Source organism: Microcebus murinus, chromosome 8 (assembly GCF_040939455.1).
Source record: "Microcebus murinus isolate Inina chromosome 8, M.murinus_Inina_mat1.0, whole genome shotgun sequence".
Taxonomy (NCBI): Eukaryota; Metazoa; Chordata; class Mammalia; order Primates; family Cheirogaleidae; genus Microcebus; species Microcebus murinus.
The window spans coordinates 50,807,907-50,832,849 of NC_134111.1; the positions used below are offsets into that span (position 1 = coordinate 50,807,907).

The following is a 24,943-nucleotide window of genomic DNA, read 5'->3' on the forward strand; positions in this document are numbered from 1 at the left end:
TCCAAGTCCTGGTTTGAATGTTGGCCAGACCTGGGGCTTAGAGCTTCAGCTGGATTCCCATCCTCCTACCCACCCACCCCTCCCCCTGCAAAATCAAAAAGCCCCGTGTTCACGCCTTACGCGGTTGGTTGTGCCGTTTATGGGAGCGGTACCAGCAGCACCGACACACGGTGTGATTTCACCTTGCCGTGGGCCAGTCTCCACTTCCAGACTTGAGAACTTATTCTTGCAGATGAGGACGGCCCTTCCCCAGGGCACGCTGTGCCTTCCCTGTGCTAAAGAATAGGGAAGCAGAGCTAGGTGAGATACAGCACAGACCAACTGAAGTCATCGTTTTGTTTGGGTTGTGTTGTAGTCAGCTTACCAGTCACATAATTGTATCATTTCTTCACTGGTCTGTCTGTTTCTTCCCTCCTTTTTGGGTGCCCCTGTGCTGGATTCAGTAATTGCAAAGCGTTGTTTTAGCTGAAAGCTGGGGCACCGTGAGGGAGGTGGAAGGGGAAAGTGAGCCTAGGAAACCTCAGAGCATAACAGGAAACCTGGTGGCTGGGTAAGGTGTGTTATGCCTGCCTGCTAGCGTGCTTGGCTGAAAACTCCTGACTATTAAATGTTTAAAGAAAAGCACTTTTGCTGCTTTTAAGTATTTTCTGTAAGTCAAATGAAGTTGATGAACTGTTTTCTAGTAGAAGTGGGAAGGGAAGTATTTTAATGTAGAGATTTTTAGAAAAGAATCATAGTGTAGAAGTATTGGAGCACAGTGGAGACATGGAAGAATTTTTTATTTTTTTATTTTTTTTTTTGAGACAGGGTCTAATGCCCAGCTAACTCTTTCCTGGTGTTTGTAGAGATAGGTCTTGCTATGTTGCTGTAGAAGCATTTTTAAGCAGCATCCGTGGTTCAATACTAATATAGAATACTTGACTAAAAATGTTTCTTAGGCATTAAATGCTCCTTCTGAGTTTTGTTTGCCCTTTATATTCGCTTAATTCAGAAATATCAAAAACTTCAAACCGGTAAATCTCTAATGAGTGTAGTTGACGAAATCTTGTCCATAGCAATCTCCAGGTCTTTAACTTTGAAAAATAGTTTCTGGCATCACAAAAGTCCACTTGAATTCTAAACCCATATAACTGGGTTGTTGTGAGTTGCCAAGAGCAACTTTTTCAGTTTCAGAGTAAACACTATTGAATTAGAATTTGCCAACTATCAAATGTTTCAAATTTAAGCTTCCCAGCAGCAGCAGCTTCAGCTCTAAGCTGCCTCTGAATGAATCCAGGGTCTAGTTTGTCCATACATATTTTTGTAGAAGATTGCACCAAGCCGTTTCAAGAAATTGTATTGTTTATGAGGGTCTTTAGTTTGATATCCTAAGAAAAAGTGAAAATGGTATCTATCAGTCACGCAGTACCATCCCTATTTCTATATTTCATAACATCTTTACAGTCTGAGTGAGGAAGGTAGGCTAATTGTGCATAAGGAGGGCCTTTTCTTCCCATTGCTGAAAATTAATTAAAAGAAAATGTGATCATTGTGAAAAAGATACCAGGTTCTATAGCTGCAACGAGATTGGCTGTGTATTGTTAATTGTTGAAATGGGGTGGTCAGTACATGAGAGTTCATTATATAGTTTTATCTACTTTTGTTGATAAAGAAAAAATTTTAAAAGATAAGTTAGGAAAGAAATAGCCACTGTTAGGACACAGTCTGGCATTTTCAAGATTTTGTGACTAGATCTTCAAGGAATGCATCCCAAAGCAGTATTCCATTATTAAGGGAAAGGATCTTGCGTCATCAGAAAGTCATCTCCTCCGTCCACAGGATGCATTGTCCAAGATGTGTTCAGGAGCAGAATTAGAACTAAAAACTCTTGCCGTTAACTCTTGCCTACATAGTGATGCTGCTTTCTTTTATGCCCTGTAGGTTCGTGTGACTGTGTTTCCCTCAAAGACTGTAGCTCAATATTCAGGAATACCTTGGTGGATCATCCTAGTGGCTATTCTTGCTGGGATTTTGATGCTTGCTCTATTAGTGTTTTTACTATGGAAGGTAAGTCCTATCTGGCATTTGAGTTTCATGATATAAACTTTATTTCGTGTTTTTAAAAATGTGAATTAACACTGATAGTATGTTTTATTTTTAATCACTTCCTTTTTCCCAACATTTTATTATGAAACTTTTCTGACACAGCAAATTTAGGAGAATTTTACAATGAACACTGGTATATCTACCTAATAGTTTGTATTTAAAAGTGTATTATTTGTATAAAGTTTCTTAAATGAATAAATTATGGTGTCTCTCACATAGAATGTGGCATGTTTGGAAAATAGATTTAAATTTTACTACTTTAGCATGTCTTCTTCTAAGATTATAGTCTGGATCTAAGCCAAATGGTTAGATGTCAGATTAATCTGAATCCGTATCCCTGCTAATTTCAATTTCTGTAAAGAACTGTTCATGGCAGCCATTGAGGTTTGTTCTACTTGCAGCTAGATTAGGAGTGGAAAGCATGAGATGAGTGAATATCTCAAGGAGTCATCATAGCCAGTGTTAAACATCTAGGCTCAATATGATGTTCCTTGTTGGAATTTGGTCCTTTGGCTGCAAATAAAACATAGTGTCTTCTCCCTGTATCCTACCAGTGAGTAGTCTGCATTATGAAAAGTATATATCAGATGGATGCAAACTTTCAAAGATTATAACCTATAGATGTTGGATTGTTCCCAGTGAGCAACAGAGGTCTACAGTCCCTTATCCGCAATTCCACATTCCAAAAAACTCTGAAAACTGAAAGTTTATGACAGTTATTTATTTGGAAGTAAAACCTGACAAGATGTGAAAAGAGGCTACGTATAGTCTTTATCCTTTAATAGTTTCACTGCAGAATTACTAATATTTTGATTAGGATGACATTCTATATATGCAGCATATTACTTTACTAAAATGTCAAAAATTCTGGATTCCCAAAAACGTCTGGTCCATAGGGTTTTAGATGAACCATTAACCCCCTAGGATCAAACTATCCTTTTCTTTTCCTTGGATCCAAAAGTATAATAGACAAGGGTTCAAGATATTCTCACATTCAAATTTGGCATCTCTTTTTTACTTTATTTTTCCAACTAACTTTCTTTTGCTAATCTGAGATAATTTTCTCATGTCTTCCAAATGTGTAATTAAAGCTTAATATCTGCTCATATCCAAATTCCTCAAGGCATGATGTTCAGGCAGGAGGTTCATCTGGCCAGCACAGCAAGCCAATATAGGAGATGTCCTGAAATTATTATGATATCAAAAACTAAATTTGGGATTGATATTTGAGGATGATGTGTTTTCTGGGAGAGGTCACAGGACAGTCTTTTTTACAGCAGGGTCTTATTGGCAGTCTTTGATGAGGGAGAGATGTAGCAGTGGGTTGAGAATTAAGAAACCCAAGCTGTATATAATCTTGGACAAACCATTCCACCTTCCTGGGGCTCTGGTTTGCCTCATCTGGATTGGACTAGATGATTTCATTGGTTGGTTGGCTTGTGGGTTTTTGTTTTTATTTTGAGACAGGGTCTCCCTCTGTCACTTGGGCTAGAATGCAGTGGTGTTATCATAGCTCACTCCAACCTTCTGCCTCAGCCTCCCGAGTACTGAACTACAGGTGTGAACCACCACACCTGGCTAATTTTTCTGTATTTTTGTAGAGACGTGGTCTCCCTATGTTGCATAGGTTGGTCTTGAGCTCCCAACCTTGAATAGTCCTCCTGCTTCGGCCTCCCAGTATGCTGGGATTACAGGCGTGGGTGCCCAGCCTTCTTTAGAGCTTTTTTTTTTTTTTAAAAAAGTATCCAGACTCAGAAGGGGACTCTAAAATAATCAGATAATATATACAACCCCACATGAGAATCATTTTTATTATTTTATACTCTTCTTTCTTAAACTGGACTATTTTTTTTTTATATGTTTAAAGTAACAGGATTTTAGGGTCAGAAAGGATTCTAGTTCAGTGGTCTTTAAATTGGGTTTCATATGTCCATGCAGGTGGCAAAACTAAACAGTAGATGGGTTTCGCCACTTCAATCAGAGCAATTCTGGTTTTATCTATTTTAAATATCAGCCTTCTGCCCAGGATTTTGTTTGGAGGTGAAAAAGAAAAGTCCCCTCTGGGCTAGTTCATTATTCTTCCCACCCTATTTACTAGCTTGTATTATTGAAAGTTGGCCAGATATGTTCATTGTTAATTAAATTACATTCGGAGTCACAGTGTATGCTGCCAAATACAATTTTCTGTAATGATGGAAACTTTCTGGAACTGTACTGTTGAATATGTGGAAGCCATTAGTCACGTGTAGCTCTTGAATAATTGGAATATGGTTAGTGGAATTGAGGCATTGAATTTTAAATTTGATTTAAATTAGTTTAAATTTGAATAGCTTCACATAACTAAGTTAGTAGCTATCATATTATACAAAGCAGATCTAGATTTTTGCCTTCATGAGTTGCCAAACTAGTAAGCAGAATTTTCCAGGGGAGATTTATTTGACCAAGTTATATTTCAGAAGGCAATTCCATGGCCTTATGAACTAGCTAAAAGTAAATAAAAAGGTTCTCTATCATTGAATGCAGGAAATTATAGTAGAAAGTAGAATTATACTTTTATACTCATTTAGAGTGACCTAACCTGAGGAGCATGGGTACCTACCATTTAAGGGTTATATGGTGGGTCAGAATTTGGGAAAATAACAGCAATCATTCTTTCATGATGGTGTATTCGAATTTATATTATGATTCACCCCAGAGATCCAAAGGCCTTAAGTAGGTGGTATTTGTTCTATAAAATTTACTGTAAAAGGCAGAAAAATACCCACAGTATATCTGTATTTTATTTGGATTTGTGCTAACTTAGAGAATTTTCTAACCTTTGTCTCAATAAACTGCAGAAGTCAATCTTTTGCCTCTTTTATAGTCCATATTTTCCTGCAAAAAGAAACTACCCAAAGCTACATCGGATGTGTATACATTTTCCCTTTTATAATGATTTTTTTGTCCTTAGGATGTCTGTTACAAATAGAAAAATCAATTAGCCGACTAGTGTCATCCATATAAACACTTGATCAGAGACACATGGTGATGGAATGTGTTGAATGTCACAGTGAAACACAGTGCAGTGGCTGTTATACTTTTGGTTGATTGAAAGTAGTCTCTTTGTAAATGAGCTGTCAATAGAAAACAGGTTAAAATCTGAGATATTCTTTTGTTTAGCTCTTCTACACAAAACTGTGAAATTGACTAAATACCTTGCTTCCTTGTAGTGTGGTTTCTTCAAGAGAAATAAGAAAGATCATTATGATGCCACATATCACAAGGCTGAGATCCATGCTCAGCCGTCTGATAAAGAAAGGCTTACTTCTGATGCATAGTAGTGATCACTTCTGTAATTGGTAATTGATCAATGTTTTTTAATTGCTAGCTGTGGGACCTGCTCTGGTTGTGGTGGCTAACTTTAAAAGCAGCAGCTTGCTGTGTGTGTGTCCCATTAACAGATGTTTCCAAATGTCCACACTGGCTTGCCTTGCTTGGATTTATTTTATGTATTTCACTCGAAAGTTCACGGTTTTGTTTTTTAATGCACAAAGAGTCTTTTGTTGCAGGTGAGTTATGTTGTGTTCTTGTTTTTAAACATCACCAATGAAGAAAATTGAAGAAAATCCGCAATCTCTGTACACACAAAAGGAGGCTTCACACCTCCTTAGTAGCCCCTTTTGCCATGTGTTGTTCAATACAGTATGTAGCATCCCACTCAGAAGTTCAAAGATGCATAAGAAATCATTCCAGATTTCTTGTTCATTTTGGAATTTCCCACACATAGAAGCTTGTGTTGACTGTCTAATTAACCTTTGCATGTTGGAAACATTGTGTTTCTCTTGATGAGGGGGCTTCCTCACTGTCATCTTTTTGTTCTCCTTGCTATAAAGCGATGGGGAAGGCTTAGAATGCTTTTTACTCTTGCTCAGAAATCGTTTTATGCTAGCTAAGCATGCAACTTCCGTTTCCTGCGTATTTCCTAAGGTCAAAGACCATTACAACAAACTATGATTATCAACATAATGGGCTTTATGGCCAGCTTCAAAAGATGATCATCTACCAAAGTAACCTTCAGTATACAAAATTCTAGCACAAAAAATGCCCTTGCATGGTTTTTATTTTAATGTTGTAACGGAGTTTGACCATGTTTCATGTTGCTAGAGATTTTATTCAACCTTGGCTCTAAGTTGATTTTAAATTCATCATGTTTTGCTTTTCTTATTTGTAAATCCATGGAAACAGGAATTACTGGTGATTCCCTTTTCCATTTACGTGGACATAAGAGGACAGAATTACGGCTCTAATCCCTTTCCATGCACTGTCATGATGAATCCCAACGTTGCCATCTTACTTACTTACCTCATCTGTAATTTCCTTCTTTCCTTCTTCACCTGGGGCAACCAGCAGTCACATTTTGTAATAGATAGTAACTTTGGCCTTTTTGCACAGAATAATAAATGAGTCCATGTAGAAATGGCCTGGAATAAAACTTCTTGATCCATTTTGCCTGTTGATTTAGTGATAACTATGTATATAATTTTATCTTGCCCCGTGGGATTTTTATAATGTAGCATCATTCAATATAGATGTTATATTCCTATTGATGTCACATAATAAGCACATTAATCAACCAATCTAAGCATCTTCCTCATCCTTTTAAGTTCCATTTTTAAGTTGAAAACATACCTTTAAAAAAAAAAACATGTATTTTATTCATTTAAAAATTTAATCTGGGCCGGGCGTGGTGGCTCACGCCTGTAATCCTAGCAGTCTGGGAGGCCGAGGCGGGAGGAACACTCAAGGTCAGGAGTTCAAAACCAGCCTGAGCAAGAGTGAGACCCTGTCTCTACTAAAAAATAGAAAGAAATTAATTGGCCAACTAAAAATATATAGAAAAAATTAGCTGGTCATGGTGGTGCATGCCTGTAGTCCCAGCTACTTGGGAGGCTGAAGCAGGAAGATTGCTTGAGCCCAGGAGTTTGAGGTTGCTGTGAGCTCAGCTGATGCCATGACCCGCTAGCCCAGGCAACAGAGTGAGACTCTGTCTCCAAAAAAAATTTAATCTGATTTTAAAATTTTCAGATATATTCTCAATAAAAATATACTTTGGATCAGATTGAATATTTTTAAGTGAATAAAATATATTCATTAACAATTTAAATGTAAATATTCTTTCTTTTTATCAAAAAAAAAAAGGGGGAAATTAGGGAGTGCTCTGAAATTCAGTATAGTGATACTTTCCTCAAGTCCTATCTGGTACATGATTGATTTTATTGCAGGACACAGTTACTGTGTGGTTTATTAATGAAACAGCTTAATTGGGAACACAATAGCAGATCCAGGCAACATAAATTACCTTCTAGCTAATGAGAGATATTATATATGTACTGAACCCTCAGAGGAGAGAAGATTCTTAAATTGATCCATTGGAATACTGGCATATTCAAGCAGTAATTTATAAAATATTTGTAATATGATTTCCATTTTATTAGCAGGAGAGGGGCATAACATAGTCTTCGGTTTACACCTTTAGAAAAATTCTTAAAGTGATCTAATAATCTGGAAATTAGACCTTTTACATATAATATTGTGATTATTTTTAAAAATGGAAGCATGGTTTCATAAGCTCTTCAAATGTTAGTTAAGGGGTAGCTTACATTGTTATCAAATGTTAAGACAAGATGAAATGGAGTTTTCTTCCAGTTTTACAGCTGCTCTTCTCTTCCATTGATCCCCACTGGCTATTACTTCTTTTCAACCTGTTAGTTCTTTCTTAAAAGAAAATCGTATCTTTTTCCCCTTAGTCCAAAGGTAGACATAGCTGAACAGAAAGCTTAGAGATTCCTATTTAGTGCACTTGCTGTTCTTGAGATTAATTCACCTGTTTCTGTTTCTCTTTCCCCTTCTCCAGTGTGGATTCTTTAAACGCTCTAGGTACGATGATAGCGTTCCCCGATACCATGCTGTGAGGATCCGGAAAGAAGAGCGAGAGATCAAAGATGAAAAATACAGTGATAACCTTGAAAAAAAACAGTGGATCACAAAGTGGAATGAAAATGAAAGCTACTCATAGGGAGGCCAAAAAAAAAAAAAAAAAAAAAAAAAAAAAAGCTTCACAGTACCCAAACTGCTTTTTTTTTTTTTTTCTAACTCAGAAACTAAAGTGGGTTTAAAAGCCTGTTCAATACCCGAGGATTGATTTCAGAGTGACCACACACTTTATGAACCTACAGTTTTAACTGTGGATATTGTTACGTAGCCTAAGGCTCCTGTTTTGCACAGCCAAATTTAAAACTGTTGGAATGGATTTTTCTTTAACTGCCTTAATTTAATGTTCAGGGTTGCCTTTGGTTTTGGTGTGGCTGACTTACAAGTGCCCAGCTGAGTTGCACTCAGGCAGCATCCTCCTGATAGCGTAGCCGGAGGAAGGCACCTCGGATCACCTGCACTAACAGAGTGGCTGTCCTCGGCACTGCCGCTGCAAACATCCTTCCGGTTAACTGTCCCACATCACAAGACTGTGCCACCAGGGTAGTGCTGTCTTAAATTAAATGTGCAATAGAAGGTGATGTTGCCATCCTGCCATCTTTTTCCGTTTCCTAGATGTGTGAATACTTGCTCACGCCAAATGCATCCGGGTTTCATTCTCCCTTTTACTAAAACACACAGGCCCACAGACTTGAATGCTAGTTATACTTATTTGTATATGGTATTTATTTTTTCTTCTTCTTTTTTTTTTTTTACAAGCCATTTTGTTATTGACTAACAGGCCAAAGATTCTCTAGTTTACCCTTCACATTGGTTTAGCAATCAGAACCTGGGAGGTCATTGATTTGACCTAAATCATTTACTGCAAAAAGAGAATAATTATGAATGGACCAGAGAGTTGTTTTAATAACTTAAAAACTTATTTGTAAATTATAATATCTCCTTCATGACACACACCCTCCCCACCCCCCAAAACAACCCTAAAGGTTTAAGAAATATGAGTAACTATAAGATGTTTAATTTTTATCAGGCATGAGATATTTTTTAGTTCAGAGCCCTGTGTGATATTTTCTGAATTTCATGTTATAACTTTCAGGAACTTTTGGGAGCAAATGGCTTTGTTCACTGAAGCAGTTTACTCGCTGCTGCAAATACTGTGTATTCAGGACTTGAAAGAAATGGTGGGTGCCTATGGTGGATCTGAACCGATCCAGTATGAGACTACTGAAAGAATATCTGCTACCAAAACGGTGATTCTAGTCAGATAGAACATCATGGCTTTTAAGTTTTTAAATGTTATAGGAACCATTGAATCAACGAGTCAATGTTCTGTGTTTTGTTTCATTTCCTCCCCTATCTATATTCCCAGAATTACTTTGGGACTAATTTAACAAGAACTTTAAATTTTTTTAAATTGTAAAAATGGCAGGGAGGGTGGTGAGAAATATTATTCTATACATTCAGTAGACATTGAATAGATATGAAAGCTAAATTTTTTTTAGTTACTGTGCTTCAAAATGTTAAGTTATATGGGGAACAACAGCAAATAGGTGCTAATTTGTTGGCTATAGTACAAGCAGTGTCTGAGTCTTTTAAAGGAACAAAATACAATTGTACGTGCCATTGTTGCTTAGGAGGGTTTTTGTTTTTTTTTTCCTTTTCAGAGATCTTCTACCCCTAAGATACTAAAGACATTATTTTGGTTGTACTTGGCATTTTTATTCATAAAAATAGTTTTACAAATCATACTTTGTTTACAAAAATTTCTCTGTAACAGGTTGTAACAGTGTTTAAAGTCTCAGTTTCTTGCTTGGGTAAGTTGGAGCCTGATGCTCTGGCTTTTAAGTTGCTAAGGAGCTGGTATTTTGACAGTGTTTACAGACCTTTGTTATAAGAATAAATGCCCTGAAAAGGGGGTGTGGGACTGGGGGGGGGGGAGGGATTCAACAACAAAGAAACAAGAATGTTAAGGCGTTTAAATTTGTTTAAAATGTCATCTCAAGTCTAGTCACTGGTCTGTTTGCATTTGATACATTTTTATACTAACTAGCATTGTAAAATTATTTCATGATCAGAAAATACCTGTGGATATTTGTATAAAAGTGTGAAATAAATTTTTTTACAAAAAGTGTTCATTGCTTATTAACACAGCATTTTATAATGACAACCCAAATTGACTTCCTTTTTATTTCATCAAACCAAAATTTCAATGTGTTTATTGTTGTCTCATGTAATCTCAGCTCAAAGATATTAGTGCCAAAGAAATGCAATGTAAATGTGATGAGGGTTCTTTTTGTTCTGCTATCTAGTTGATGCTCAAGTCTTTAAAATAATTTTCCTTCTCTATTAGTAAAAGAAAGTGGTCTTAAAGATGGTTTACTCAAGGTAACTACAAATTTGGAGTTGTCTGTTTGCATTGAGTCATCTGCTTCAAAGGCTTATGCCTGTGGAAGGATAGGGTATTATTTAGCATGATAACATGGCATAAAAAAATAAAAGTTCTGGTCAGGCATGGTGGCACATACCTATAATCCTAGTACTCTGGGAGGCTGCGGCGAGAGGACTGCTTGAGGTCAGGAGTTTGAGACCAGCCTGAGCAAGAGTGAGGACCCACCCCGTCTCTACAAAAAAAAAAAAGAAAAATCAGCTGGGTGTAGTTGTGCATGCCTATAGTCCCAGCTTCTACTTAGGAGACTGAAGTAGGAGGATCTCTTGAACCCAGGAGTTTGAGGTTGCAGTGAGCTATGATGATGCCTCTGCACTCCAGTCTGGGTGACAGAGTAAATCCCTATATGAAAAATAAAAGTTCTGATGGCTAAGTTGCTTCTTTCTTAGAACACATTTTGGATATAAGAGCAGTCCAGCTGTGACATGTGTCACAGGTTAATCACCAGGACTGATTTGGCAGAATCAACCAGTCAAAAATATTTTCTTCACCAAAGTATTTCATTTAGATTCAAGCAGTTTATGAAACTACTTTAGCTATATTATCACAATTTAATATGAGGAAATAAAGCATGTATTAAATACATAGTGCCTAGATAATACAGTAGGCACTACCCTGAATGAATTTCCAATCTAGAATGTATTATCTAAGCTGGATGTGGTGGCTTACACCTGTAATCCCAGCAATTTGGGAGGCTGAGGTTGGAGGATTACTTGAGTCTAGGAATTCAAGACCAACCTGTGTAACATAGTGAGACTGTCTCTACAAAAAATAGAAAAACTAGCTGGGTGTGGTGGTGTATACCAGATAGTCTCAGCTATTTAGGATGCTGAGGTTGAAGGATTGCTTGAGCCCAGGAATTTGAGGCTGCCTTGAGCTATGGTCATGCCACTGCATTCCAGCCTGGGCAACGGAACAAGACTCCATTTCTAAAAATAAAATACTGTCTGTCCAATATATTAGGTAATAGTTTTCCACTGTACTTGGTATTATATAAAATCCTAGCTTCTTTTCTACCCAAAGAAATAACATGTTTTGCATTTTTTAATGATTTGGGCCAGTGGCTGTGAACCTTTTCTAGCCTCAGTTCATACATCTGGTCCTGTGGTCCCAGAATAAATCACAACAATCGAGTAATCAGCATAACCATTTAAAGTATCAATCTCTGTGGTTTGACAAGGGCTATGGCCCATCCAGTCATAACTCCTATGCTCCCACCCCTTGCCTGCCTTCTCAGAAGAGTCACAAGAATGCCTATGAGTGATGGTGGTGGTATCATAGGGCTAGCTTTGGATGTATTTGGATTCCTAGAGGAAATCATTGCAAGGATTGACACTGTATTATTGGTTGCAAATTCCTTGCCACAGACCTCACAATGGGTCGTGCATAGTCATAGCTTATGTCATTCCCTCATGGCTGAGATATTCAAAGATGTGGGATAGATGGAGGTGGGAGCTGCTTTATATTGCCCAGGCCAGGGAAGTGAGGATAAGAAGGAAGCCTTCTCTAAATGCAAACATCATAATGAGAAATTGGTCTCTAGCACACTAACCCACAAAAGGACAACATGGGAAGACAAACTGGGATTGGGAGACTCTTTTTTTTTTAAGAGGGGAAAGAGTGAAATGCCGTAGGTGGTTGGGTTCCGCGTAAGTACATCCTCAGGGGTGCGAAAACAAGTGTGTGGGGAGAGTTGTTGGATCAGCTTGGGCAGCGTAAAGTGAGTGGTTAACCACTTTGGTACGAGCGTCAACTATAGTCGATAGCCACAGATGAACACGCACAGCGACTTTAGCTGACAGCTGTGATAAGAAGGCGCACAGCCGAGCGTCGACTTTAGCATTAATAAAACTTGACTTTTCTAATTTTTCATTTATCCAAAATAAAATTGCGAACATTTAAAAATAACATAATGAAAACATGTATACGTTACCAATTCTGATTTACATCACAAGTAAAGCTGCCTGTAAAGTAAAACAAGCTTTCAGTGCTTTAAAGCTTTCCTCATCACACAAGAGCAAAACGGATCCGTCGACAATGCACAGCACAGACTATCGTGCGGACTGTGAGTGCCGGCTGTGGGCAAGGTTTCCCGGACGGCGAGCGCCGTACCGAAGTGGTTAAAGGCAGTTCCTCAAGACCAAAGGATAGGTCCACCATTGGGGAAAAGTGATGTTCAAAGAAGTGAAGAAAATGAACTTCAGAATGACTTCAAAAGAATGGCTATTGCAAAGCTAGTGGGCGTCTCTTCCTATAGTTCCTGATTATGGTCAGTAGCAAGTAAGTTCTTTCTCTTCTGTACCTTAAAAAAATGAGTTTTGCCAGCTCCAAAACATGTCTCATCCAGCTGTTAGAATGTGGGAGAGCTGGGGACTAGGGGCTGAGGCCAGGTCTGCAGAGATATTACCATCAGAGGAAATTTGTAAGGGGATTCATGGTCAAATTTTCTAAGGACAAGTGAACTGTAGAACACAAACCAGAGTAAGGAAGTGGTCCAGCCCAGTGCAAAGGTGGACCAGGTGCCACAAAGGGCAAAACTAACCAGGTAATGGCTGATGATTACACTGCAGTGAGGGAGTCAATTGCAATTTTTGTAGCAGTCCGCAAAGCTTAAGTGCCTCAATCTTCTCTTTGCCCGTGCCCTCGAGTCATCTCTCAGTTATGCTGCCTGTGCCGGGGTCAATGGAAACAGACCCATGTTAGGAGAGGTCAAGTAAAATTTCTCACTATTCATCATTCTAGAACACCTGCCAAAAATCTCAAGAAATTCCAAGGTCAGAGTGTGCTGCTTTTGTCATCTCAAAGTCTTAGCAATTTTCAGTTCACCAATAACCAGCAGATAGATTTCAGTCAGTGTTCTGTTAAGATCCTGTCATTTTGAGATGGATTTCAGTCAGTGTTCTGTTAAGATGCTTGTCATTTTGACATGTGGTTTAATCATGTTCCAACTGGAAATAAATGTCTAGGGATGTTAAATTAGACCCTAGAGATACAGATACAAATAAGACACTGGCTCTCACCTTTTATAGGAAGCTCATAATCTAAAACTATGGTTAATATTGACAAGTATAAGCGAATTAACTTTATAGGTGGCAGAATTAAAAACCTTGAATTAAGATAGCCATGATTGGCCGGGCATGGTCACTCATGCCTGCAAGCCTAGCACTCTGGGAGGCCAAGGTGGGCGGATTGCTCGAGGTCAGGAGTTCGAAACCAGCCTGAGCAAGAGCGAGACCCCGTCTCTACTATAAATAGAAAGAAATTAATTGGCCAACTAATATATATAGAAAAAATTAGCCAGGCATGGTGGCACATGCCTGTAGTCCCAGCTACTCAGGAGGCTGAGGCAGGAGGATTGCTTGAGCCCAAGATATTGAGGTTGCTGTGAGCTAGGCTAACGCCATGGCACTCACTCTAGCCCAGGCAACAGAGTGAGACTCTGTCTCAAAAAAAGAAAAAAAAAATCCATGATTGACAGCAATACCAGATCCTCTGTGAGTGGAACTTGCCCCTGGAAAAACCCCATTCCCAGAAAATTTGTAGTAGCCATTCTCAACCTGGGCTACACATTTGAATCAACTAAAACCCTTTTTTTTTTTTTAAATACTGATGCCCAGACCCTCTGCCACACTGAGGGTGAGATCCAGGCATTCGTGCTGTTTAAAGTTCTAACTCCTAAAGAGCAGCCATGGTTGAGAACTGCTGTAGAGGTCTGAATGGCCTGAATCTTTATCAGAAGGGCTCTGCCCACTATAAGGATTCGCCATGTTCCTGTCTGTGGTACTTCACTACACCAGTAACAGGAGCTGAGGAGCTGGACGTGCATTTGCCCTAAAAAAGGAGGCAACTGTGCAGTGCATAAGAGTGGGGCTCTGGAGTGTGATTTAGCTCCACCTCTTAAGAATATAACCTTGAGTGAGTTACTGGTATCTCTGTGCCCCAGTTTCTTCATCTGTAAAATGTGATTGATTCCTTGCAAATATTAAATGAAACGATCTGGAAGTGCTCATGGAATTTTAGCTATTTTTATACTTATTTATAATGTAGAACCATAAAATGCTAAAATAGGAAGGAAGCATGGAAATCTAGTTCTACTTCCTTGCTTCGCAGCTAGGAAGCAGAATTTGTTTTTATTGTCACTGGAACCTTTTATCTCCTTGTTCTTCAATGTCTACCAAGCCATGACTTGGTGATGTTAGTAACTGCAATCTGCAAGTCAAAGTACCCTCCACTACTAAAAAATACTATGAACCTAACTTTAGAGTGCTTATCAACACTGGTCATTTTGAACCATGACAGTATTGACCTTATTTCTATGTTAAACTTGGTCTCAGCTTTTAACACAATGACCATAATGCAGATTTGGGTTGGGGTCAGAGCACGCACAGAAAGTCAATGTGTTAAGATAATCAAGTAGTCATCTTGAAATTTCTATGCACTGATTCTTCCTGATTTATTTTTTCCCCTGAAGTGGAAGAATGAGAAAAGAGCAAATTATTTTTTGAACCCTTTCTCAGAGTTCTTTACACACCATCGGTTTTTGGTTTCCTTTCGTGGGAAGGCAAGGTGCAGCTGTGTTGCTTGTTACCTTTACTATTGTGCAGAAGAGGAAATGCTCGCAGAACTCGCCTGGCCCTTGAGTTACACCATGTTTGTTAGACCAGCATTGTCATGGGAAGAAAGAGTTTGAAAACTTTCTGCCTCCCACGTGTCATGATAGTGCATGGACGGAAAAATCTGTTAAAGGCAAAAAACAAAGTTTTCCCTAGGAAGACTGGAGGACTGTGATTCCAAGATGTCATCAGCTTGCTGATGGAACCAAAGTTCTAGGGTTCTTACCTGAGGAAGCCACAGTAGGTTAGGAAGTCTCAGCAGAGTGGTTAAGAGCAGTCTTCCCAAAATATAACTTGCCTAAGAATCACCTGAGAATCTTGTTAAGATGCCAGTTGTGATTTAGGCAGTCTGGGCTAGAGCCTGAGAGTCTACATTTCTAACAAGCTCCAGATGCTACAATGCTCCTGATCCACCGATTATCCCTCCAGTATCAAGGGTCTCTGGAGTCTTCATTGAAGTCCCTGCCGGGCCACTTCCTACTGTGTGTCCTGGGCAAGTTTAAATATCTGATGCCTTAATTGCCTCATCTGTAAAATGGTGTGTGGAATAACCAGGATTATAACCTCAGCCACTAGAGAATATACACCATCATGCCTGCCTCTACACAACTTCTAAACCCCTACATCCTCAAGTGTGTACAATTTAAGTCTGTTTTATCTGAATATATAGTTTTCACTGTCTTAACAGGATAGACGGCATTTGTCTTAGGATACTTGTGTGGGCCATGCCTTTAAGATTCCTGCCCCATGAGAAGTAAAATCCCATGACAATGAATAGCATTACAGCTGAATGGGGAACTATGTGCCAGTTCTAGTAGCTGACCCACAGAAGCACTGATACATTGATCTGGTTATAGTAACTTCTCTAAATCAGTGACAAAATAAAAAGATTGAAAATGTAACAGAGGTAATGGCCTGAAAAAGGGTAAAATGTTTTACCAGCTGTCTCTTTAAAAACGCCTTACACTTTTGGAGAATTAAAACCTGCATCCCTGCCCAAGCCGTTGTGCCACAGGAGATGGCTTAACGCAATTGTTATGGCAGAGGTCATGAGATTGTCTCCACCAGAGATGCTATAGTTAAACAGCAATGACCCTAAGCTGAAAACTCCCTTCAAAAAGCTTTCTATTTCTGCTTAAAAGGAGGACAATGGTACTTTAAGATGTGAGTCTGCCATTCTCCTCATTTATAGCAAATTAATAACCTTCTCTTTCCTTTTCCTCAAACCACTTGTTCTGATTCTTTGTTTGGCCATGGGGACAAGTACCAAACTTTCAGAAACAAAAAGGTTCAGGCTGGCTTAAAGAGAAGCTTTTGCAATTTGACATTTCCCTTCTCAAGCAACATCTATTCAGTTTTCCCTTGTCTATTCCCACCACAAACTAGCTGAGTACCCCTGCCAGAAAACAAAGGTAAATGAATAAAACTCTTTAGCCATTGGGGCGTATATCTGTGGATTGGCTTGCTCAACCTCTATTCTACCCTTTTTCTAGTTGAAAGGGCCAGAACTCTAAAAATACTTTTCCAGACTTTCTTGTGGCTAGGGTTGTGCATATGAATTTGGGTCTATGAATTGCATACCTTCATTTGAGATCGAAATGTGGACCCATTTCCAGAAAACTGGATGGCTGGAAAATAAAACAAGAAATGTGGACCCACAGGGATTGTTTCTTCTAGCAAGCATGGAGTGGAGTTCCAAGGTTCTCTGTAGAGTGTCTTTTAGCTTTCAGCATCAGAGAAGGACTAACAGGTAATGCTCTTGGTTCCATTTCCCTGATCTATCTTGGATTGCAGCTACAAGTATTTGTCTTCACCTCCACTTCCAGTGAAAGCCTCAGAGCTCCCCAGGGAAGTTACCACTTTCAAAATTATACTCAGAGGCCTAGCCTAGAGACCACTTCAGTCTATTTTGTATACATATAATCCCCTAAATTAAATTCCTTCATGCCAATGAAGGGCCTCAGGAAATTTTACCTCAAAATATGACTCCTTGGTATAAACAGTATTTTGAATTAAAGGCCCTTTAAGATCTACAGACATTCAGCTGGGTGTGGTGGCTCACGCCTGTAATCCTAGCACTCTGGGAGGCTGAGGCAGGAGGATCACTTGAGCCCAGGAGTTTGAGGTTGCTGTGAGCTAGGCTGACACCACAGCACTCTAGCCCGGACAACAGAGTGAGACTATGTCTCAATAAAACAACAACAAAAAAGATCTACAGATATTCAAATGGGCATTCCCTCTATATGTATAACCAGACAGACCCATCAAAAGAACAACTTACTTCCCTTACCCTCTCTGTTATCTATCTCACTGTATTTCAGAAAGAAAGTCAAGAATACAACCAAGCATGGGCCGGGCCTGGTGGCTCACGCCTGTAATCCTAGCACTCTGGGAGGCCGAGGCGGGCAGATGGCTCGAGGTCAGGAGTTTGAAACCAGCCTGAGCAAGAGTGAGACCCTGTCTCTACTATAAATAGAAAGAAATTAATTGGCCAACTAATATATATAGAAAAAATTAGCCGGGCATGGTGGCACATGCCTGTAATCCCAGCTACTTGGGAGGCTGAGGCAGTAGGATTGCTTGAGCCCAGGAGATTGAGGTTGCTGTGACCGAGGCTGATGCCACGGCACTCACTCTAGCCTGGGCAACAAAGTGAGACTCTGTCTCAAAAAAAAAAAAAAAAAAAAAAGAATACAACCAAGCATGGCCCAAATCATTTTCAATATATCACCTGTCTCTCAGGTTAATTTACAAGTCAATCTGTTTCCCCCATCCATTCATTCCCCCAAGTATCCATTCATCCTCCCTAGAAACCAACTATTGCCCCTAAACAGAATTACCTATATTCCCTATCTCCCTCTCCACTATAAAAGATGTCCATAAAAATATCTGGATTCTATTGGGATACTGAGTTATCACTCTGTAATTCTCCCCATGTGCATGGTAAATAAACCTCTTCCTCTTATTAATCTGCTTTAGTTGTAGGTTGATCTTTCAGTGAACTTTCAGGGGAAAGGAGAAGTTTCCCCTCACCCCCACACCAACAATATCTAGAGTGTTTTTTATTTTATGCACCTGCAGGGATCAAAGACCTTTGGCCCCTCAAAAGTTTGCCTGACTCTAGGGAGCAAAGTCCCTTGGCCTTATAAAGGTTCTCTGAAAAATGACTGACATGAGACAGATTAATAGGAAGAAAAGGATACAAACCTATTTAATGTGTTTATATGGAAAACCTCAGAAGATTCAACTCTCCCACAGGGTTTAGAAGCTTACATGTCTTTTTGGCAAAGTAGGTTAAGGAATGGGAAAAAGAGGAACTCTGTCAGGGCTACTTCTTTGAGATCTCCAAAGATTTATTCATTTCTCTGTGTTATCTCTCATGTATACATGAGATATACATGTTAATAAACCTGTTTGTTTTTCCCTTGTTAATCTGTCTTTTGTTACAGATTAACAAAAGACAGGATTCCATCACAATTAAGAACTCAGATTGATTAATAGAAAGAAGAGGATTGATTTAGGTTTTTTAATTAATTAAATCAATTCTGTTTGTTTTTCCCTTGTTAATCTGTTAGATTAACAATTACAGATTAACAATTACAGGGTTCCATCACAATTAAGAACTCCCAGCAAAAGAAACAATCAAGAAATGAAGGGAATAAAAGTAGAGAAAAATGTAAAAAACTATTATTCTTCAAGTTTGAGAGAATATCACATTTCATGGATTGAATGTTTATTAAATCTCACTAATGAATTCTAGCAAATTAAAAAAAAAATCTTCAGCTAGTAGAAATTTACAAGGATAAGTGAAATATAAGAAAAGGCACTTCCAGTGTGTGTGTGTGTGAACCACCTCCCAACTATTCCCAGTTGCCTGGGGTGGGAACAAGGCCACAGCCTGCCTAAGCAAAGTCTTTCCTGATGCTTTCCCAGAGCAATAAGGAGAGAAGTGCTCACTACTGAGATTTTGCTCAGCTAGGACTACTGAAGCCTGGTGCTACTCTGTCCATCTCTGTGTTAACTGAAAAAAAAACAAAAAAAACCCCAAACGCTGTAAAATAATTTAAAGAGGTTTTTTTTCTCAGCTGAATGTGTGTGATTGTTGGCCCAGAGAGCCATATTCAAGAAGTCTTGAGTAAGTGGTCCCAAGATGACTGGGTTAGTTTGGTTTTATGCATTCTAGGGAGACAGGAATTGCAGGTAAAATTATAAATCAATACATGGAAGGTATACATTAGTTTGGCCCCAAAAGGTGGGACATCTTGAAGTAGAAGCTTATAGGTTATAGGTAGTTTACAAGATTATTTGATTTGTAATTTGTTAAAGAAATAAAGCTTTATCTAAAGGCTTGGAATATTATAAGATAAGATAAGGAAGTCTGTTAATCAGAGACAAACCACAATGTATGTACTCAAGTGATTTATTAAGCAAATTGATGGCCTGCAGGTGTGATTTAACCTTTGCTTTGCCATGGACTTAGGTCCTGTTAATAATTTAGTATCTTATTGCCACAAAGTCTGTTATGTCAGTATTATGGTCTCTGTTTTAATATTAATGCCAGCCAATTGTTGCATCTAAACTCTAAAAGGAAGAGGGTATAACGAGGTATGTCCAATTTCCCTTCCTTTCATGGTTGGGAACTCAGTTATAACGTTTTTCTAGGGTCCCTTTGGTCCATTCAGTGGGCAGGGGGGACTTAGGATTTTATTTTTATTTACACTTCTCATCATGAGGAAAGCTGACACCAAGGAAAGCAGAGCTTAAATATGGAGAGGAGGAAAAAGGAGGGCAGGTCACACTCTGATGTTTTGGATCCGCTGTCACTGAAGAATTTTCAGTGACATGAGACAAAATCGTCTGCTTTTATTTAAGGAAGTTTGAACTGAGTTTTCCTGTACTTGAGTCTGCAAGAGGCCTGGTGAATACAAAGTAAAATCTGTCAATGTCATTGCATCTCTGGAAGGATTATCAAAATAAAATAAATACAGGTTATTCTGAGTTTCCTCTCCTTAGATGGTTTACACAGTGGGTTTCTCCCACATTTTCCCTTAGCTTCAGTGTGCTCTGCCTCCTGCTTCACAAAAAAATAAAAATTATCATGTAAGGGTTTTCCCAGTTTTCTGCCTATATGTGGGCCCTGGTCTAATTTACTTTTAGATATACATTCTCTTCACAGGACTACATAGCCTCAGCATCGTCCTCTATAAAAACAACTACTTCACTGGTTAGTGCCTGTCCCCCTAAAAGGTGCTCAATAAGAGAGGTAGTCAGAATCCTTGGAGAAAGTGAGTGAGTTAGTCAAGATTAACCTGTTAGAAAGTGCTGGAGCCTTGATTCCAAACCAGGTCTGGCCACGTAAGATGGCACACATTTCTTAAACATAATGCCAGTGCACCCCAATCAGAGGGGTCCCCGCTCACATCCATGGCCACACTGCCAGCCCTCCAGGACCTTATTCAGGCACCTCACCTTCCCTCCGCTTTGTATCTGGCACTCTTCATTGGTCCCTCACCTCCAGCATTTAGACCCACTTAAGATTTTCTTGTAAAATACATACATAAACCTATTCAACTCCAGGGTCCTTCCCAGCAACTATATTTATTTACAGTCATCTCAACTTCATCACTGCTCCCATGAAATCACTTATTCCAAAGCCACCAATGACCTTTTAGTTATTAAATCTAAAGTATATTTCTGAGTCCTCATCTTGCTTGACTGCTGGAGAATAGTTGACAGTATTGAACACCCTTCATTTTTGAAAGCACTCTTCCCTGGGCTGCTACTCGTGCTCATCCCATCAATATTAGTGCTTTTAGGCATTGTCTCCAGTGTCATCCTCTCTGCAGGTGATCACAACAACCCCCATTATCATTTGCATCAGAGACACTGAGTTGTCTACTAATATCGTCTCTCTCCTTTTACCATAATAATAAAAATGTTAGCTGGACAGATATTCCACCCAAAATAAAGATCATTCTTCTTTCTTTTGTTGTACCTCAGCATGGCCATATGCCATTAGCTTGAAGGAGACTAAAAGTATCTCACACCCAAATATACTTCTTTGACCTATTTCAATATGGCTATTCAGAGGTGCTGGAAATACAAAAATAGCTAAAAAGCTGTCTTTTGTGGGAGAGCTGTGTGCTTAGAGGAAATGCAAGCAACAGATATAAGCGGGCTTTCTCTGAAATTCCCCCTTGTCAGGATCTAGGAAAGATTAACTGACAGTCTGACACCTTTAAAATTTGGAAGGAGTAACACTGACCACAGGCTACCACCTATTCTTTCTGAGGGCTGCTATCTGTGAGGTTTCATCTGCATAACAAGACCACTCTTGCTAGCCAGGCCTCTTCTCTCCCTCCCACAATGTGCCTTGCCACTATAACCTGATTTGCTACCATAACCTGTTTTGGCCATGTTGTGAGCCCTCATTCTTTCTGTAACTTCAAAATGATATAAAAGCATCAACCATCTGGCCATTTCTTTGAGTTCTTTTAAAAATATATTTTATATGACCCCTGTGCACATGTGTGCCCATAAAAAAAATTTGTAAGCCCCTTTTTTCCTGTTAATCTATTATCAGTCTGTGTTATAAATGCAAATTAACAAACCGTTAGCGGAAATATTGAGCTTCCCTACAAGCTCAATGGAAATATAGGGTTACAGGCAAAAAGAAGTCAGATGTTATAAGCTGGAATGCTATGATCCTTGTTTTACTGTGCAAAACATTTAATAAAACTATCATCTGAGGCCGGGCGCTGTGGCTCACGCCTGTAATCCTAGCTCTTGGGAAGCCGAGGCGGGCGGATTGCTCAAGGTCAGGAGTTCAAAACCAGCCTGAGCAAGAGCGAGACCCCGTCTCTACTATAAATAGAAAGAAATTAATTGGCCAACTGATATATATATAAAAAAAATTAGCCGGGCATGGTGGCGCATGCCTGTAGTCCCAGCTACCCGGGAGGCTGAGGCAGAAGGATCACTCGAGCCCAGGAGTTTGAGGTTGCTGTGAGCTAGGCTGATGCCACGGCACTCACTCTAGCCTGGGCAACAAAGAGAGACTCTGTCTCAAAAAAAAAAAAAAAAAAAAAAAAACAAACTATCATCTGTGGTAACTTGGAAGGCAGACTATGCCAGCCAAGCAGCAAAAGCAGAAAACATTTAGTGTTGGTGTGTATTGTCTGCTTCTTGGCTGCTTTTAGCACAGTCTTATGACAGTGAAGATCTCAGGCAGGAGTAAGCCAGTTTGAAGTAAAGATGGAAGGGAATACAACTCTCATAATGGGGCTGTTTTACTCTTGCTGCCTAAAATCTTAACCTAATATAGGTCTTACAAGTTTAAAAAAAGCCAGCTACCTCTTTACCCCAGACAAAAACAGTTAAACCATATTTCATCACATCTAAGGCACTATCAATTATAAGACACACCATTATTAATGAACAAGTAGAGAAAAAATGCCAATGACATCATGTTTTCTTATTCCTTAGAATTTTATTAAAAGCTTTCAGATATTATAACAGTGTAGTCACCCCTCCTCCCATAGATATGGAAGGGAAATATTGACAGTGAGGAATATGTAACAGAGGGAATGGCCTTTTAAAAAGGCAATATATTTTCTGTCTCTTTAAAACATCCCCCACTGCTTTTTAAGAACTAAAACCTGCATCCCTGCCTCAGGCCAGTGGTTGGGAGAGGCAGGGTCATGTCTTCTGTTCTTTGTGCTACAGGAGATGGCTCAGCATGGACCTAGACCTAGCAAAGGGAGGTCCTGGATGGAGGTCATAGGATTGTCTTCAGCAGAGATGGGATGATTAGAATCACCACCTGTAATTGAATAGGAATTGCCTGAAGCTGAGAACCCAACCTTTAAAAGCTCTGTATTCTGCTTATTATTAGGATGATGGCATTTCAGACAAGAGTCTCCATCCTCCCCATTTGCCAACACATTAATAAACTTCTCTTTCCTTCTCCTCAAACCACTTGTTCTTGTTCATCTTATGCAGCCTTGAGGACAAATGCCAAACTTTTGGTAACAATATTGTAGGGGAGGAGAAATACCTTTTCTTCACCTATACTCCAAGTTTATGGGTAAGGCCCCTATAGCAAAAGACAGATTAGCAAGAGAAAAACATACACATTTATTTAACACAAGTTTTACATGACACAGGAGCCTTCATAAGGAAATGATGACCTGAATAAATGGTTGAACTTGTATATTTTTATGCCAAACTTGGTGAAGAAGTGGGTAGTCACAGAGAAATATGAGTGGACAATGGGGTTATAATCTAATGGTAATAAATCGGGGGAAATTTAGCAAGGTCTACTTGTTCAGATTGTTCTCTATTGTAACAGAGGTAAACGTCTGAAAAAGGACTACAAAATGTTTTACGAGTTGTCTCTTTAAACCGCCCCCCACCTTTTTTGGGATTTAAAACCAGCTTTCCTTCCCAAGGCTGGTAATCAAAGGGGTGGAAAAAATGTTATTTGCTGTTTGTTTTCTAGTATCTTTAATCACAGGAGATGACTCAGCAGAACTGTCACGACAAGGGTCAGGAGATCCTTGTCAGTGGAGATAAGGTGGACCAAAACTACCAATTATAGTTAAACAATAGCCTGAAGCCACAACATTTGTGACACCCTGGAACCAAGCCCAACCTCTTAAAATATCCTTTTAAAAAGTCTTGTATTTCTGCTTAAAGAGAGGATGGTGGTCTTTAGAGATACTAGTCTACTGCTTTCCTTATTTGCTAGCAAATTAATAAACTTCTCTTTCCTTTTCCTCAAACCACTTGTCCTCGTTCTTGGTTCTCACTGATTTGGCCTCAGGGACAGGCACTGAACTTTCAGTAACACTATGTTCCTGTGTCTTCAGAGTAAGCATGCTCCTTTCCCCCAAGTATATGAAGGACACTTCTTGAATTAGAGTCTTATGACCTGTTTCTGGAGAAGGTCAGAAAATCCTTCCTAGTCTTGGGTCCCAGGGGTTTCCCTCAGTCCTCTGAAGGTTCGCTAAAAAATCAGCTCACACCACTGCACTCTATCCTGGGCAACGGAGTAAGAACCTGTCTCAAAAAACAAAGAATGAAAACAAAAACTCAAACTCCCTGATGGCTTACAAGTCAGGGTTTTTAAAGGCAGGGCTACACTTCGGGCAGGCAAAATTGCAAATCAATACATGGATTGGTCTGGTCCCAAAATGTGGGTTATCCTGAATTGGGGTGCATAGGTGGGTTCAGAGATTCTTAGATTATGGGGAAAGAATGTTAAGATGGATGTGATAGGCCCCTCAGGGGGAGATTTAGAATAAAGAACTATGATCAGAGTTGAATTCCTCAGTTTCCCCTTACCTGCATTTTCCGTTTGGTGTTTTTGAAAAACAACTCAGAACCTATGTTAAGTTTCTGTAGGAACTCAAAACACCTTGTGACTCTGGCTTGCCTGGAGGACCATTGCTATTCCCATTTCCATTTTAAGGCTAGCTGGGTGCTTGGAAGTTCCCCTGAATAAACTCAGGATTTTCCTTTAATTTCCATGCTTGGGGGATCTAGTAGGCCCCTAATAGGGGTCCCTACTCTATCTCAATAACATGCCTAAGGAAACATTTACTGAATGAAGGTTGAACGAATAAACCCCAGAAATAGGCAGCTAGGAACCTAAGAAATGAAATAAATGTGTAGGGGAGAAAGGAAAACCTCCCCTTTATCCCTGCAAGGGTCACTGAAAGATCAACTCACAATAAGGCAGATTAATAAGAGATTACAAATTTATTTTCTATGTGCCAGGAAGGATCACAAGTGATTACACAATATCCTATTGGGGTCCAGATATACC

The 24,943-nt window shown here is 39.2% G+C and overlaps 1 protein-coding gene and 1 long non-coding RNA gene across 4 annotated transcripts in view; one reads left to right on the plus strand and one right to left on the minus strand.

The window, feature by feature from the left end:
- Positions 1-10,188, plus strand: part of ITGA6 (integrin subunit alpha 6) — a 75,703-nt gene extending 65,515 nt beyond the window's left edge. For 2 of the 3 annotated variants that reach the window (XM_076005655.1, XM_012781943.3), the window contains 2 exons: positions 1,921-2,046; positions 7,979-10,188. In XM_076005655.1, coding sequence (XP_075861770.1) covers positions 1,921-2,046; positions 7,979-8,140 — 288 coding nt within the window. In that variant the 3' untranslated portion in view covers positions 8,141-10,188. Of the gene's footprint in view, positions 1-1,920; positions 2,047-5,294; positions 5,424-7,978 lie in introns of all 3 variants that reach the window. The other variant, XM_012781944.3, reaches the window with a different exon arrangement.
- Positions 8,764-24,943, minus strand: part of LOC142872356 (uncharacterized) — a 33,416-nt gene continuing 17,236 nt past the window's right edge. The window contains exon 2 of the long non-coding RNA XR_012920567.1: positions 8,764-10,676. This is a non-coding gene — a long non-coding RNA (uncharacterized LOC142872356). The remainder of the gene's footprint in view (positions 10,677-24,943) is intronic.